The 14,862-nt window shown below is 44.3% G+C and overlaps 3 protein-coding genes, 1 long non-coding RNA gene and 2 other non-coding genes across 7 annotated transcripts; 3 read left to right on the top strand and 3 right to left on the bottom strand.

Annotated features, from left to right (window-relative positions):
• The first annotated feature begins 1,338 nt into the window (after positions 1–1,338).
• LOC120835393 (protein FAM98C) lies at positions 1,339–4,736 on the top strand. Of its 2 annotated transcripts, none has more exons than XM_040204330.2 (8): positions 1,339–1,528; positions 1,716–1,822; positions 2,098–2,223; positions 2,359–2,624; positions 2,718–2,798; positions 2,873–2,989; positions 3,220–3,366; positions 3,961–4,736. In XM_040204330.2, the coding sequence occupies exons 1-8, from the start codon at positions 1,401–1,403 to the stop codon at positions 4,129–4,131; spliced, it is 1,143 nt and encodes a 380-aa protein (XP_040060264.2). In that variant the 5' UTR covers positions 1,339–1,400; the 3' UTR covers positions 4,132–4,736. The 2 variants fall into 2 exon arrangements, with proteins under 2 accessions (XP_040060264.2, XP_077954389.1); XM_078098263.1 differs by having other exon boundaries at positions 1,352–1,528; positions 3,458–4,422.
• On the top strand, positions 4,728–7,646 carry chchd2 (coiled-coil-helix-coiled-coil-helix domain containing 2). The gene is made up of 4 exons (XM_040204794.2): positions 4,728–5,082; positions 6,029–6,281; positions 6,738–6,906; positions 7,272–7,646. Exons 1-4 carry the CDS (start codon positions 5,033–5,035, stop codon positions 7,280–7,282), a joined length of 483 nt encoding a protein of 160 aa, XP_040060728.2. The 5' UTR covers positions 4,728–5,032; the 3' UTR covers positions 7,283–7,646.
• Positions 7,647–7,700: 54 nt separating this feature from the next.
• On the top strand, positions 7,701–13,209 carry LOC120835316 (phosphorylase b kinase gamma catalytic chain, skeletal muscle/heart isoform). Its single transcript, XM_040204210.2, has 10 exons — positions 7,701–8,067; positions 8,756–8,922; positions 9,465–9,643; positions 9,840–9,894; positions 9,977–10,042; positions 10,154–10,317; positions 11,445–11,535; positions 11,681–11,834; positions 11,978–12,103; positions 12,318–13,209. Exons 2-10 carry the CDS (start codon positions 8,837–8,839, stop codon positions 12,582–12,584), a joined length of 1,188 nt encoding a protein of 395 aa, XP_040060144.2. The 5' UTR covers positions 7,701–8,067; positions 8,756–8,836; the 3' UTR covers positions 12,585–13,209.
• On the bottom strand, positions 12,959–14,546 carry LOC120835709 (uncharacterized). Its single transcript, XR_005714615.2, has 5 exons — positions 14,365–14,546; positions 13,978–14,052; positions 13,834–13,886; positions 13,451–13,522; positions 12,959–13,060 (listed from the first exon to the last, which is right to left on the bottom strand). It is a non-coding gene; the product is annotated as an uncharacterized LOC120835709 (long non-coding RNA).
• On the bottom strand, positions 13,241–13,377 carry LOC120830207 (small nucleolar RNA SNORA15). The gene has a single exon (XR_005713874.2). It is a non-coding gene; the product is annotated as a small nucleolar RNA SNORA15 (small nucleolar RNA).
• LOC120830214 (small nucleolar RNA SNORA15) lies at positions 13,666–13,801 on the bottom strand. Its single transcript, XR_005713875.2, has one exon. It is a non-coding gene; the product is annotated as a small nucleolar RNA SNORA15 (small nucleolar RNA).
• Positions 14,547–14,862: the final 316 nt, after the last annotated feature.

Below are 14,862 nucleotides of genomic sequence, written 5' to 3'. Positions count from 1 at the left end.
CTACATTCATCCATCCACCTAACAAGGGCTCAACAAGTCCACCGAGAAGGGAGTGTCTGGTTGCTTTGTCTCTGGCTGCTTGCCAAAGGTCAAAGTTCAGCATCCCGCAAGGTTTCATGAAGCAGAGGGCAGTGTCGGGGGAATAAAAGACGCAGCTTCCTGACGCATGGCGGGGCTATTGTTGTCGAGGGGCGGCACGGTTTCTGTACATATGGCAGCAGAGGCCAAGCAAACATTTGAGCATCAAACGTTTGACGCGATCCACCACTGTCTTCATTGTTCCTGTTCAGATCACAGGCTGCTGATGGGGGGGCTTGTTGCCATGAGTGTGACATATGCAGCCAAGCCAAACTCAACGAGGAGATGAAAGAAGAAATTCAGACAAAGCTAATGAGGCAGAACGTGTGTGTGCACACAGTCATTTGTTAGAGGAAGAGACAGTAAGGTATTAGGAAAAACTCCTTTCAACACCAATAAAGATGACCCTTTCTTCTGCTGAACCAGGCCCCATACTTTTCTCTAACAGTAACAGCACCACTTAAGTCCTACATTTTCTGCTGTAGCAGCTTCTGCAGTGGCTGTGAAGAAGAAATTGCCCAAAAGCAACTGAGACAGAACGGACCATAAAAGCACGGTTGATGTTTTTATGTTACCAGCAACTTAATGGGAGCTGCACTGTCTGCATGCACCTGTGATGGTGTCCAAGGTGCTAAGTGTGCCAAAGTATGCCCTTCTGAGTGAGTGGCACTATAAATCATGGTTATATAAAATTCCTCCAGTAAATAGATAAGATAAACAAATAAGATCCCCATCAGTACGTCTATCAATGGCCAGTGGTTGAAGGCTGATGTGTTTGGTCACTACTCATTTTGCACATCCATCAAAAAGGAAAAAACAACATTTTGCAGAACAGCTAGTAATATATAGGATAATTTTTTTAAGATTCGAGGCCAGTTGAAATACAATGTTTTTTTAGTTGTTAATAAATTTACTCCGGACTCCATGAACCTCTAGTGGCTCCTGGTGGACACTAATGCAGAACACAACACTGATGGTGTTTTGTCTGATAAGGGAGCGCAATGTTTTGTATCAACAACATCTTTATATATATATAAAATTTGTTTTGGAAGTATTGTTACTTTGGATACTATTATTATTTTTCCATTTTCTTAAACATTTTTTTAGGTGTTAAATAATACGTTAAATAATTTAATTAAAATAATTAATTTTGTATTCTTTTTATTGCTTTCTTTGTTTTTCTATCTCGTCAAAATGTTTTAATTATTTACTATTTATCTATTTATTGCATGCGTTCTTATTTATTGAACGACCACCTCCACCCAGCAGGCGGCGATATGTGACCTTTCAATAAAACACCATCAGAAGAGGAAGCGCAATTTATGAACACGCTTGAACTTTCTTCACTTGGGAGCTGCCGCAGCTTCTGTAACAGCTTTAGAGAACCTGTTTGCCTCGTGGAGACGATGGAGAGGAGCGCGGGGACAGTTTCATCTATTCAAGCTTCGGGGTGAGTGACGCTTCTTCTCGTTTGCTGCGTAGTCACGGGACGCGGCGTTGAGTCACCTGCGTGCCACCCGGTTCAAAGCTAGCCGTCGGGACATGACAACACGAGTGGGCCTCCCTCCCCTCCTCTCCTGTGTATTAATACCCACCTGCAGCAGACCTTTCACCTGACGTCATTACTTCCTGCCCAGGTACCCGGGCCGCTCCTGCCGCGCGCGCTGTGACTGTGACGAGCTTCCCTGTCCGCTGCTCACCTGGCTGACCGCGGAGCTGACGGCTCTGTGTCCCGAGCTGCGAGGTTGACAAACCTCTGTCTGCCTGTCTGTCTGCCCGCCCCTGTCTCTGTCTGTCACTGTCTCTGTCTGTCACTGTCTCTGTCTGTCACTGTCTCTGTCTGTCACTGTCTCTCGCTCTGCCTCTCTCTCTCTGTCTGTCAACATGTACTTTACATTGATACAAAAATAATTCGTTAGGTGGCCTAATGAAGTGGCCTATATATATATATATATATATATATATATATATATAATCTCACTTGTTATTATAACCTTTCCTTGTCGTCTTCTCATTTAGACTCCAGCAGGACCGGTGACGTCCTGCTGGTGGGGGAGTTGAGAACTTTACTGTCAAACATGTCGTCTCCCCTCGCTGCGTTGACCTCGGAGGTACTGGGGCCGTCCGTCCTCAACAAAGTCACAGGTGAGAACTAATAACTGTGGGTTGTGTGGTAGAGCTTTAAGGCTTTGATTGTACTGCCCATGGATTTCTACATTTCCCACCGACCACCTTTCAGTTAAGGGGGCGTCTTCTTAAACTGGCTGTTCCATCCTTCAGAGTTCCTTCTATCCGAATTGCAAGCGGCTCGAATAGTAAAGCGTAAGGAATTGCATCCCGAGGAGAAAACCACAGCCGGTGAGTCTGAAAAAGAGCAGCGAGCTCCCGAACGCAGCCGTGAACTCGCTAAGTTTGGTGAGGAATATGAATATGAAGACGACGAAGACAAAGACCGAAGGACGGCGGAGATGCAGGCAGAATGGATATTACTGCTGCACGCCCTTGACATGGATGCCTCCGCTCAGTTTCCGGATGTGTTGAGTGAGGTAAGTTTCATGTAAGAGCGACTGAGATGTGCATAAGTCGTGGCCACCAACTGCGAAACAATGATTGCTTTTTAAAATGTTATTTGAATGCAGGTAGAGTCGAGGCTCACTCGTCTCCCGTGTGGAGACGTGGCAAAGCCGCTCCTCAGCGCCAGCCTCAGCTCACAGCAGTGGGTATGTTCCCCGGGTTACTAATATGTAACTCCAACGAGTAGTTCAATCTATTAAATCCTCTTTCTGTTTCTCAGGCGCAGGTTAAAAAAATCAACAAGGTTCTTCTAGAGGACTACGACTGTCGGCGACAAATGATGATCAAGCGTTTTCAGGTCACACTCGAGTCATTCGCATGGGGAGAGAAACAAAAGGTAGACGTCTCCCAGCTCTTTAAGAGCAGTTGCACCAAACTGGATCATTCGTGTGACGGCCTTCTGGCCTTGCGATGCATGACTCTTGTTTTGTCTATAAAACAAATTCCATAGAGGTATAATGTTTACAGTGTTCACCATTTTACTTTAGCGTGTTAACTTGCTGGCATTTGCAAATCGTCACCAAACACATTCTTAAACATTCGGTTTTTTTAAAATGTTATTTACAGGAGCGCAGTGTAGCTCTGGCCACAGTGCCTCCTCTTTCCTCCCTCTCCTGCTCATCCCTCGTCTCCTTGTCTCTGCTGATCGCCGCCAGAGAGGATAAGTTCCTTGTCGAGCCGACCAAGGCTGCAACAAGCACCCCCGTCTACAAGGTACGACTGTAAACCCACGACGTGTAAGACGGCTTGAGCTCAGACTCCGACTGCAGCGAGGGTGATCGGCTGCAATCTGCCGTCTCACCAGGACTTGTTCGCTTCCAGGACCCTGAAACGAGCTAAAAAGATCGTAGCCGACTGCTCTCACCCCGGACAAAAACTGTTTGTGCCCCTTCCATCTGGAGGGTTAGGGTTAGGAGGCTGAGGTCCATCAGGACTAAGACCTCCACACGAACAGTTTCTTCCCATCGGCAGTCGGGTTCATCAACAGAGCCCGGTCCCCCACTGACTGACTCTGTCATTCCACCGGTCACTTTCTTTCACACTGCACACGTCACTTTCTGTTCGCTGGTGCACTTTATTTTTAATTTTTAACTTTTATTCCTTTTTATGTTTAAAATAACCCATAGCCTTATACTACTAACCCATAGCATTATATTTTATTTTATTCCTCGTGCACTGTTGTCTTGTCGTACTTTCTGCTGTTACGCGCCAACCGCCAAGTCAAATTCCTTGTATGTCTGACATATTATGGCAATAAATGTTTCCTGATTCCTGAGATGGCCTCTAATTGTCTTTTTGTCTCGCTAGACGTTGATGGGCGGCGTACCGGACAGAGGTGGACGTCCAGGAGAAATTGAGCCTCCTATGCCGATGTGGACGGATCGGAAAGCGAAAGGAAACCGGGCAGGACGAGGAGGGGGTGGACAACATCAAAAACATAGATTTTCCGATAAAAAGAAGCGAGGGAAAAACGATTAACATGTCTTTCTCTCGCTGTTTAATTTGAGAAATTATTGACCATTTTTCTTTATTTTTTAATTCTTGTTATGTATGCGTGGTGAACTGCTACATACGATATGATTCTATGGTTATAGAGGAGGGCAAAATTCTTGCTTATTGTACTTTTCTTATGGCTTGTCATTTCTATAATGTTATAATATATTACCCGATATTTTTGTTGAGAAAATCCATATTTGAATACATTTTGTATGTGTTAGCTTGGCACATTTATATGCAGTTTTGTTTGCTAAATAATAAACTTAGTAAAAATGATTCTCTGATATGTATGTTTCCATGTTGGTAATGCTATTATGCATAAGACGCCCTAATAATTACTAACGTTAATTACTTTGTAACATGTGGGCTGTAGCTCACATTTTTAGCAAGAAGAAACTTACACTGATGTAAATTCTATATATTTTTTATTAACTATTTTACAAATCTGGAAACATTTGTTGCCAAGATATGTCAAACATACAAGGAATTTGTCTTGGCGGTTGGTGCCATAGAAAATATTAGCTTTATAGTAATGATTAGCAGAATTTGTCTGAACAATGTAATTTCATAAAATTGTGGGAACTAAACGAGGTACATTATTTGTCTTGTTTCTTTTATACTGGTGTTATGGCAAAGTCGGTTCCCCCGTCGAGTTGTGTCTCTCTCCCGTCAAAATGACAGCGTCACCGTCGGTGGTTAGTGCTTCGGTTAGGGAGGAACCAGTATTTGACATAACACCGGAAGTTATCCGAGAGACATATGATGTAACACAGAAAGTTCCGGACCAGCCAGCTTACGTTAAAGGTCGACATAACACAGCCGACAGAACCGCGTACGTCTTTATCAGCCAGCAAAGTCCGAAATCTTCCCTATAATCATCAAAATGCCAAGAGGAAGCAGAAGCCGAACATCTAGGATGGCCCCTCCAGCCAGGTAACATTTGATAAATGATGTTGAAACGCTGAAAATGGTTTAGGATGGTGTGTGTGCTACTTTAGCTAACTGCTAACAAGCTTAGCTAATGTAGCTAGCGTCACAGTTAACGTTTCACGTGGACTTTTTCCGGGGACATTATCTGTTAGAGTAGCGTCAGTAATAGAAATAACATCAATCAATCAAAATGTGTTCTTTTAATACCAGGACATTGTAGATTGTTCAGAAGTCGTTGATTAAATAATGAAGGTTACAATGTGTGATCTGACTTTGCAGCCCCTTATGTGACATCACAATTAACTAAACATTTTTAGCAACATTTGCATCAAATTATAGACCAAAATGATCAGTTTCTGAATACATATGTTAGACTTTATTTTTGTTAAGCCACACCTACCTCATTATATATAATAATTACAATTCTCCTCGCCTCAGTGCCTTATGGCATCTTTACTTCTAAAGCAAATTCCCTTCAAATGATGTGCCATTATGTCCCAATCACTTACACAAACTAACTTGTGTGTGTTTTGTAATCATGTTAGCCCCATCTAGATTCTGCGTAGTACATAAAGGCTTTGGACTCTTGATACTAAGCCGTTGCTCCTTTTCCAAATTGTCCCGAGGTCCCAGTTGTTCTCCGGTGACACCAAATGCCAGTCCGGCTTACAGTTTCCAAACTGAACTGATCCTTTATACTTCACTCTATTCTACACTTTAAATAACATTTTTATGGTTGATGGATCTGTTCCTTTTTCACATGTATATTATTTATAGCCTGTGGGTTTTCCACCATCAAACTAGCCCTGGTGAAATGCGTAAGACTGAATTATTTTTGGCCTTCTAGATTGGCTTTGATTCAAACTAATTTGAAGCCAGCAGTTCCAGGCCCTGCCAGTCGTTGAGGGGGTGTTTGGGTCCTGTATTTGAAATGCCTCTCTCTTTACAGCCGGGCCCCACCTCCACCAATGGCCAGGGCCGCTCCCCCTCCCTCCTACGCCCCGGCCCCGGTGCACGCTCCTCCATCTGCTGTGGGTACTCCGGCTGCCGCGCCCAGGCAGCCCGGCATGTTTGCCCAAATGGCGACCACGGCCGCTGGAGTGGCAGTGGGCTCTGCCGTAGGACACACCCTCGGCCACGCCATGACTGGAGGCTTCGGCGGAGGAAGCTCTGAGCCCGCCAAGCCTGACGTCACATACCAGGTAAACACACTGTGACTTAGTCTGAATTAGCCTCGGGGGCCGATTAGTGTGTCCGACCAATGGGAGGGAGTTAGCAGTAACGTAATACAGGTGTGTTTGTTGGGTGGAGGGTTAGTGATCACTACCAAAAGGTTTTAACTGGTAATCCGCAGATAACTGAACCATTTACATAATCATATCCTTATCCCCTTTACCCAGGCTCAGCCATTTAGCGTGTATCTTTGCATAGCAGCCCTTTTAAGACATTTTGACACTTCCAATGCCTCACTATGTTAATCTTTGCACTATACATTTTTAATTTTTTCCTTGTAGCATTGGCAAGAATATATTATAAGCAATACTGTGTTCACTTTAAAACAAATGACAGGAAATCAAGAACTCAAAATACCATGCTTGCTCCAGATTTGTGTGTGCATATGTATGTATGGATCCCATCGTCTGCCTCGTGTCTTTCAGGAGCCGTACCAGCAGCAGCCCCAGTCCATGTACCAGCAGCAGCCCCAGGAACAGCAACAGGCCTGCTCCTATGAGCTCAAACAGTTTGTCGAGTGTGCCCAAAACCAGAGCGACTTCAAGCTCTGCGAGGGCTTCAGTGAGGTGCTGAAACAGTGCAAGTCCTCTTATGGTGAGTTAAAAAAACGCAGTTGTACAAAATGACATTACACATGGATTGCTCGCTTGTTGATGATTGGTTATATATTATCTATAATAAAATGTATAATTTTTATTCCAATGTTTTGAAAAGCTCACACACTTTAGTATTTTAGCAGATTGATCCTTTTATTCCTCTGCAGTCGTGTTGATTCGCTAAGTCATTCAGACGTCACAGCCAAATGACTTTGCGTTTGTAATTCTTTGCAATACTCAGTGTGGCCAAAAGGTGGCGTAACTATACAGGTCTTTCTGAATGTTACATAAGTATGTTTTTGTACTGTATGACATTATAAACCATTACAAATGATTAGAAAATAACCTTTATTGTCTCCACAGGTCTGTCATGAGGCAAACTCCAGGAAATTGAAGAGCACACGCACAAACTGTATTGAGCCTACGTGTGGGACGAATACTAGGAGTGTTTTAACTTGTAACAGATCAATAAACATATTCTGACAACTGATCGTTAGACAGCATTATTGTGTTCATTCTCAGGATATTGCCGCAGAGTTTGTAATAATAGTCGTATAAATAGTGTTTATATATTTTGCTGCATGTTGATTTCAATTGTTGTCATCAGTGATTTCCATTGGCTGCAGTGCTTTTGATTTAGATGGATGAACCTGTTTCCAGCCTCTGGCTTGTCTGAGGTTTGTTTGCAACGCTTTTCGATTTCAAAATAATAAAGCACTTGAAACATCAAAAAATAAAGTGTGTGAGCTGATGCATTTCTCTAAGAAACGTTCCTATTTTTACATGCATCTTAATGAATTGGAAGCCATTGGGGCTCCGCAGCTGTCCCGTCACTCCGGGCTGAACGCTGCGTGGGGAGTGCTGCTGTGGATGTAGGACAACCCTCTCCCTCTATCTCTACCTCTATATCTCTCTACCTCTCTCTCCACGTCTCATCGCCAGCGCAGCAGGGTGTCGTTTCATGGAACTAGTTTGTCGTGGCGTCACGCGTTCACAGCGCGCTGCCGCGGAAGCATCCATTTATTTTTGGGTCTGACATTAACGCGCATCCCTTTTTAGTGCGATGGCGCCGCGGTCTGACCGGAGCCCCCCGTCCGCCCCGCTCAATGTGCTCGTAAGGGAGAACCGGACCGACGGGCAGTGACCCACTCGGTGCGAGGTGGGTATTTTATTCTCCTTTTAAACCGGCGGTTTGTCTGAGTTAATTAATGGAGCCCGCGAAAGGTCAAATAGTTCCCGCGTAGTGGCACGCGCTGCTCCGTTGTCCTGATAAGTCGACGGTGACATTCAGTCCTCCTCGGTTTGTTATCCGTTACAACCGGCACGAGAAAATGAGCCTAAACCATGAAAATTAAAACAATGTTACGCAAGTATTTCCCGTCCGTGCTAAGAATGGCGTCCATCTGTCCCGGGGAACATTATTCAATTATTTGAAGTGTGATTTGTCACATTACACCGCAGGAAAGCCTCGTTACTACTAACTCACCTCTCATGATGGCTGAGCAATTCCTTTTAATCTCCCTCATACTGTGGGAATTCATTTCGACTGCGCATTGTGCGCTTAATGCTGTTATGGGCTCCTTACTTTAAAGATTAAGGTGGTAAAACAACTTATATTTTTGCATTTTTGTTAATCTGCAAATAGTAATAGTAATCATTCATAAAATAAGACAAATATCCATAATCTCTCGCATATTTTCTCAATATAAATAGGACAGCTTAACAGTAAATGTTTGACATTTCTGCATAACATTGGCTGACATTTCGCTCAATAAAGATCCATTTACAACACAGAGCTCCTCCCGATGTTTGCTGAGTACTTGTAATAGTGTGTTTTGTCATTGAAGAGAACCAACCGTTACCGTCAGCGACCCGCTGTGAGAGGAGAGGTTGTGCAGCCTCGTTGGTGAATCCGCATCAAAGCCACCATGACCAAAGAGGAGGAGGAGGCCCCCGACTGGGTGGGGGCCCAAGAGTTTTACGCCAAGTACGAGACCAAGGAGGTTCTGGGAAGGTACGCTCATACAGACGAATACAAACGAACAAATGGTTTCCCAGAAGTTTCCCAGAAGTTCCCCGAGAAGCGTTAAACGTGCTGGACCTGTCTGTCTCATTGTCATTCACCACCGCAGACGGGACGGGGGGGGGCGCTGCTGTTACATAACCTGCACATTGTGGGTGGGAGGAAGCGTGCGATAACTCCAGTGAGTGGTGGACAAAGGCCCTTAGTTGGACAGCAGCCCGTTAGTTTCTCTTCGCGTCCCGGCGTTCGGGTCACGAGGTCGCCAGACTGGAACAAAATGTTCAGCCGCTCGAGTGCTCTTCACTCGAGCCTCAGGGAGCGGAACAATCAAGCGGATGGAGAGGCGGTTTAAGTTTAGTTTCCCTCTAAATGGAGGTCATCCATAGAAGATGACCGCGAGGAGGTAACATCAGAGTAATATAAGAGCAACATAGAAAATGTCTCCACGCAGAGTCCAGCTGTACAGACTCGGGGGGGGGGGGGGGCGTATAACCCGACAGAGCCGTAGATGTCAATAGTTTATTGCTCCTCAGGGGAGTGAGCAGCGTGGTGCGCCGCTGCGTCGACAAGATGACGTCCTCGGAGTACGCGGTGAAGATCATCGACATCACCCCCTCGGACAAGACGACCCCGCGGGAGATCGAGGAGATCCGAGAGGCCACGGTGAAGGAGATCGACATCCTGAAGAAAGTCTGCGGACGGGACAACATCAGTGAGCTCATCCATTCATTCCCCCCGATGTGAATCTGAGTTATGAGACTCAGAAAGCCTTTGTCTCGCTAATCTGCTACTAGAGGTCTTCTGTGATCAGGGTTGCCCTTTGACCCCTCCTATCAAGTGTCCTCTTAGTTGTGTCCATCGTCATTAAACACTGAATATACCTTAGAATGTCTCCATCTCCTCTCCAGTACAGCTCAAAGACTGCTACGAGTCCAACGCCTTCTTCTTCCTGGTTTTTGACCTGTAAGTTCCGACAACTGAGTTGTGAACGGAAATTCAAGCAAGCGGACGATTAAATGTTTATATTTATTTTTCTTTCCTGCAGGATGAAGAGAGGTGAACTTTTTGACTACCTCACAGAGAAAGTTACTCTGAGTGAGAAAGAAACCCGGTCAGTGAGAGCCGTTGCGTCGCTATTGGATCGATCCAAGGAGACGAAGGCGATGAATTGTCCCTAATTCTTAAAAGACCTTTTAGAGTTGTTGCCATGTGTTGTTTTCAGGAACATCATGCGCGCTCTCCTGAAGGTGGTCCAGTTTCTCCACGGCCAGAACATCGTCCACCGGGACCTGAAGCCCGAGAACATCCTTTTAGACGACGAAATGAACATCAAACTCACCGACTTTGGCTTCGCCGTGCAAACCCAGCCGGGACAGACGCTAAAAGGTCGGTGAAAGTTTACATGAGAAAAAAAAAGGCAACAACCGGTAAACTTTATTATATTCTCTGAATGCATTTGAAGGGATGTCAAAATAACCAGTTCACATCTTGATGCTCAAATTCTAATCGGAAAGCCCAGGCAGTGTACGTTCAGCTGCAGATGCATCTGTTTCTAAAAAGGTTAGTGTGTTTAAAGCCTTCGGTGCTGTTGGAGCAGCTGCTGGTGGTCGGCTGAGAATCAGGGTCTGGTTGCACAACACGCTCCGGCCTCTCTTAGCTGCTCCCACAAAGGTTAAGTTGCAACGGGACACTCAGATGTACTCGCCGTGGCCTCGGATGCTCGGTACACTGACCTTTCAAATCAGACTCTACTGGAAGTGTGCATCCTCAAACCTTTTTTTGTTGATAAATGTGCCATTATCAGCCAAGATTACCTCTGTAGATCAAATTTGTCTCTAAATGAATGCCTACAGTTTTAGGGGGGTCCGCGGAGGTACTGCAGGGGGGGGTCGTGAAAATTCAGGGTCAGACATCTCACTAATGTGGGAGTATGTGTGCCATCCACAGATGCTTGAGGATTCACTGTGCCTTCTATATGTATATTAAAATAAAAACATAAATCGGTGAATTATTTTAATAAGTTATTAATTTTTTCACTCAGTGTTGTATGCCAGATGTATAATTAGAAATGGCAGTGGCACGGCCCCCCAGTACCTTGCACATGTTAAAAATAAAAATGTTGATGATGAACCTGTGTATTATTTGAATAGCTTAGTATTGAATACACAATAACAGGGTAGCTATGTTTATACGTGGCACTAGGCCCAGTATAATATAAACACAATTTTATGCAATTTATATAGTGGGGGTCCCTGCTCCATCTCGCCATCAGTTTGGGGGGCCGTGGCCTGAAAAACATTGAAGACACCTGCTTTAGTGAATTTGCTTTCTACTTTGGAATGTAGCGCTGTTCTATAACTGAAGTCCACCAGATTATTAGTCTTATTGGTCTGCTTAACATGGGGACACCCCTACATTTTTCTTCTGCCAAAGACCAAGTGGGGAACAGTTTTTCCACCTTTGTCAATGCGGGTTCTAAAGTTCACAAGTGTGTGATGCGTGTTGTGATGCAGAGGTGTGTGGCACTCCTGGTTACCTCGCTCCTGAGATCATCGAGTGCTCCATGGACGCCGGGCACGCAGGATATGGCACCGCTGTGGACATGTGAGTAAGCAGAGACCAGAAATACAGCAGAACGTTATCGGAGTGGCACAATAAAAGCAACACAACTGTTGCAAATATTGAGAAATTGCTTATAACTGAATATACTATGCCAATTTTCAGAATCATTTATTCTTCATGCCTGCAGATGGAGCTCGGGGGTGATCATGTACACGCTACTCGCAGGCTCTCCTCCCTTCTGGCACAGGAAACAGATGATGATGCTGCGGATGATCTTGTCTGGTAGCTACGACTTCTCGTCTCCAGAGTGGGAGGACCGCTCAGACACTGTTAAAGATTTGGTAGGCTTTTTTTTCGGCTTCTGCTGATTTTTGTAACAGTACTTTGAGTTCTTGACTCATAATCACTTATGACGATTATGTGAAGCTGCTACGCGGTTTTAATGACAGAAGTATGAGCGAAACCTTTTCTTCCATTTCCTCAGATCTCCCGGATGCTCGTGGTGGACCCGAAGCATCGGTACACAGCTGCAGATGTCCTCAACCACTCGTTCTTTTCTCAGTATGTGGTGAATGAAGTACGGCAGTTCAGTCCATACAGGCGATTCAGGGTGAGACATGAAAGACTTTTACACACCATAACAAGGTATACAATGAAGTTCATTTTCCACTTCCCATTCCATGATACTCACAACCGTAACACTAACTACAGGCAAACATCTGAGATGGCACCCATGAACACACCAGCAAGGATAACATTGTTATGGTGAGCATTGGTCGCACCCTTAGTGCTCCAGTGAACGTGTGATGTGAATGTTCTCTCAGGTCATCTGCAAGACTGTTCTCGCCACCATGCGCATCTACTGCAACTACCGCCGCGCCAAACCAGTCACCAAGGAGGTGATCGTGAGCGACCCGTACGCCGTCAAGCCCATCCGCAAGCTCATTGACGCGTGTGCATTCAAGATCTACGGCCACTGGGTCAAGAAGGGCCAGACTCAGAACAGAGCGGCGCTCTTTGAGAACACTCCCAAGGCCATCCTGCTGTCAATGGCTGCCGAGGCCGACCAGCCGGTGCACCTCATCTGGTGATGATCCGCGGGCTACAGATCTGCTGCACATAAGACGGGAATGGTCTTGTAGTTACAGGAAAATAACTGGCAACTTTTAACCAATGACAACAGGACGTGGTTAAGTTTGGAGAGCTTAACATGCAGCATTGTTGGGATTTGTTTTATGACACAACAGTCTGAAAGATTGAAGTAACAGATTAACCGGGAAAATGGCAGTTTAAATTGTATTTGCCGATTCTCAACTGTCTTTTGACTGCAAATGGACATTTGATGCCTGAAACATTTTCCTTTAACTATGCGTACATCGGTCTGTGGTGCTTATGAAATTGGAGTGATTTAAATTGTTTTAGTACAACAAGCCTAAGTTGAATGTTGTAGAATACAAAAGACCCATTCTTGAGACATTCACAAGTTTATTACAAAAGTCTGTAGCGCTTTGCCTCAAAGGCAGTTGGTGCTAGTCTTCGGCACAAGGCCCTGCTTTCCCTTGTGGACCTGTAGGTTGAAAAATGACAAAAGCATTAAAGTTTGACATGGATTTGGATATGTCAGTCATGTTCTAACCAGGAATAATGAGTTGGCTACGTTTTCCACATGCGTCGGAAGAACTGTAGAATTTAGAAAATAAAAGCTTTAAAAAACAAGTAATGCAGCGCCTTCATTTTCCAAATGTATTGTTGTACTCCTTCCTGCATAATTGGATGAGGCCGAAGGAAGCACTCACCCAGTCATTTAGCAGAAACGAGACTAGGCTTTTGCATGGTGTCTGACTGTATCCACCACGGACCAGCTGGAACAGAATTCGTCCATGCCTCAGTGGCAACTTACCACCGGGAATACTAATTATGCTGCATTTCAGGGTAGCGTGTGTGCGAGCAAACCTACCTATGCTGGGACTTTCAGTTGTACCAATTGTGCTCTACTGCACTTTTCCATTAATCCATTTGCTGACGACTTCTGTAACAAAAGCAAAAAAATGTATAATTGGGGTACGAGATTAACTTGACTTGCGTAATGTTTTTACAAAGAAACTAGTAAAAAAATATAAATTACTAATCAATAATTGCATCCGTATAAAACCACACATATTGGATATGTAATTCTGTATTCACTATGACATAAGAATAAGGCACATCATTTGCACTTATTCTGTTGAGTCAGTGTGTGAAAACAATAATTTGGCATAGTGTCTGACTGCATTTACTATTTCAAGAGTAAAACAGAATTCGGCCATGCTTTCAAATATATTAGATCGGGATGCGAGTTACCTCTCAGTGCTTCGCCTCATACGGATCAACAATCCCATTTTCAGACGCGGCATCTGTAGAGACCAGTAACAGAAGGTTGTTAATTCTGAGAGAATGACACATTAACTAAGTGCTTGTTTTTCCATAATGGTGAGATCTCTTCACCTTTGCCACATGGTGCGTTTCAGGCCGAGAACTCTTCCATGATGAGTCACGTCAGGCCTTCTCCTCCAATGTACCCTGTAATCATAAACCACGAATTGTTATCAGCCAGAGCATTAACAGTAAGTTGAGTACAAACAAAGTACCGTAATTTAAAAAAAAGAACTCGTTGGGTCCATCTTTTGGAAATACTACTTAGAATTTACCCGTTAAATGCAAACAATTGTATAGCTATTTTCGTCGTGTTACAGCGAAATATGTGGATTAATATCTGACTATTTCCAGGTGCGACGTAACTTAGTTAGCTCACCACGTGCTTTCCGCGTCCATATCCCAAACCTTTAACCAAATGCATTCAGCCTGAATAGAGCTAACGTTAAATAAGATTACCTTTAAGGTTGTAATGTTCCATTTAAAGCCTGGTTCCGTTTTACAGCAAACATGAACAATAGAAGAGACACATTTTGTCTGTGTGTGAGTCTGCTTGCCGCTCACAACGTGGTACAAGCTGAGAGCGCTTCCGCTAAGTACCGGAAGTAAAGTACCACGTCCTTGTTCTCTTCTTCTATGGTGGTTAATGGCGGTTGGCATTCTGAATGTTGTTTGGCCGCCCCTTACTGGATGTAAACGGGACACCTGCTGACTAACAACAATAACTAAACAATCCAAATAACTTCTTTACGTTATACATGCATGCTAGTTGATTGTCTCCTAGTCCAATACGAGAGTTCATATCAATAACTTTGATAACAATTCCCAGCTTTGGATGCAATGTCAAAATGAACATGCGCCTCCTCCTCCAGCTTATTGCACCTAGTTCAAAAATCTTATTTTGGATACATTTGCATTTTAGGATGATTATTTTAGAATTGGGTTGTACTATATTTC

The sequence above is a fragment of the Gasterosteus aculeatus genome, chromosome 1, assembly GCF_964276395.1.
Source record: "Gasterosteus aculeatus chromosome 1, fGasAcu3.hap1.1, whole genome shotgun sequence".
Taxonomy (NCBI): domain Eukaryota; kingdom Metazoa; phylum Chordata; class Actinopteri; order Perciformes; family Gasterosteidae; genus Gasterosteus; species Gasterosteus aculeatus.
Note: the sequence above shows the minus strand (reverse complement) of the source record. Positions and strands in the feature narration are given on the sequence as shown.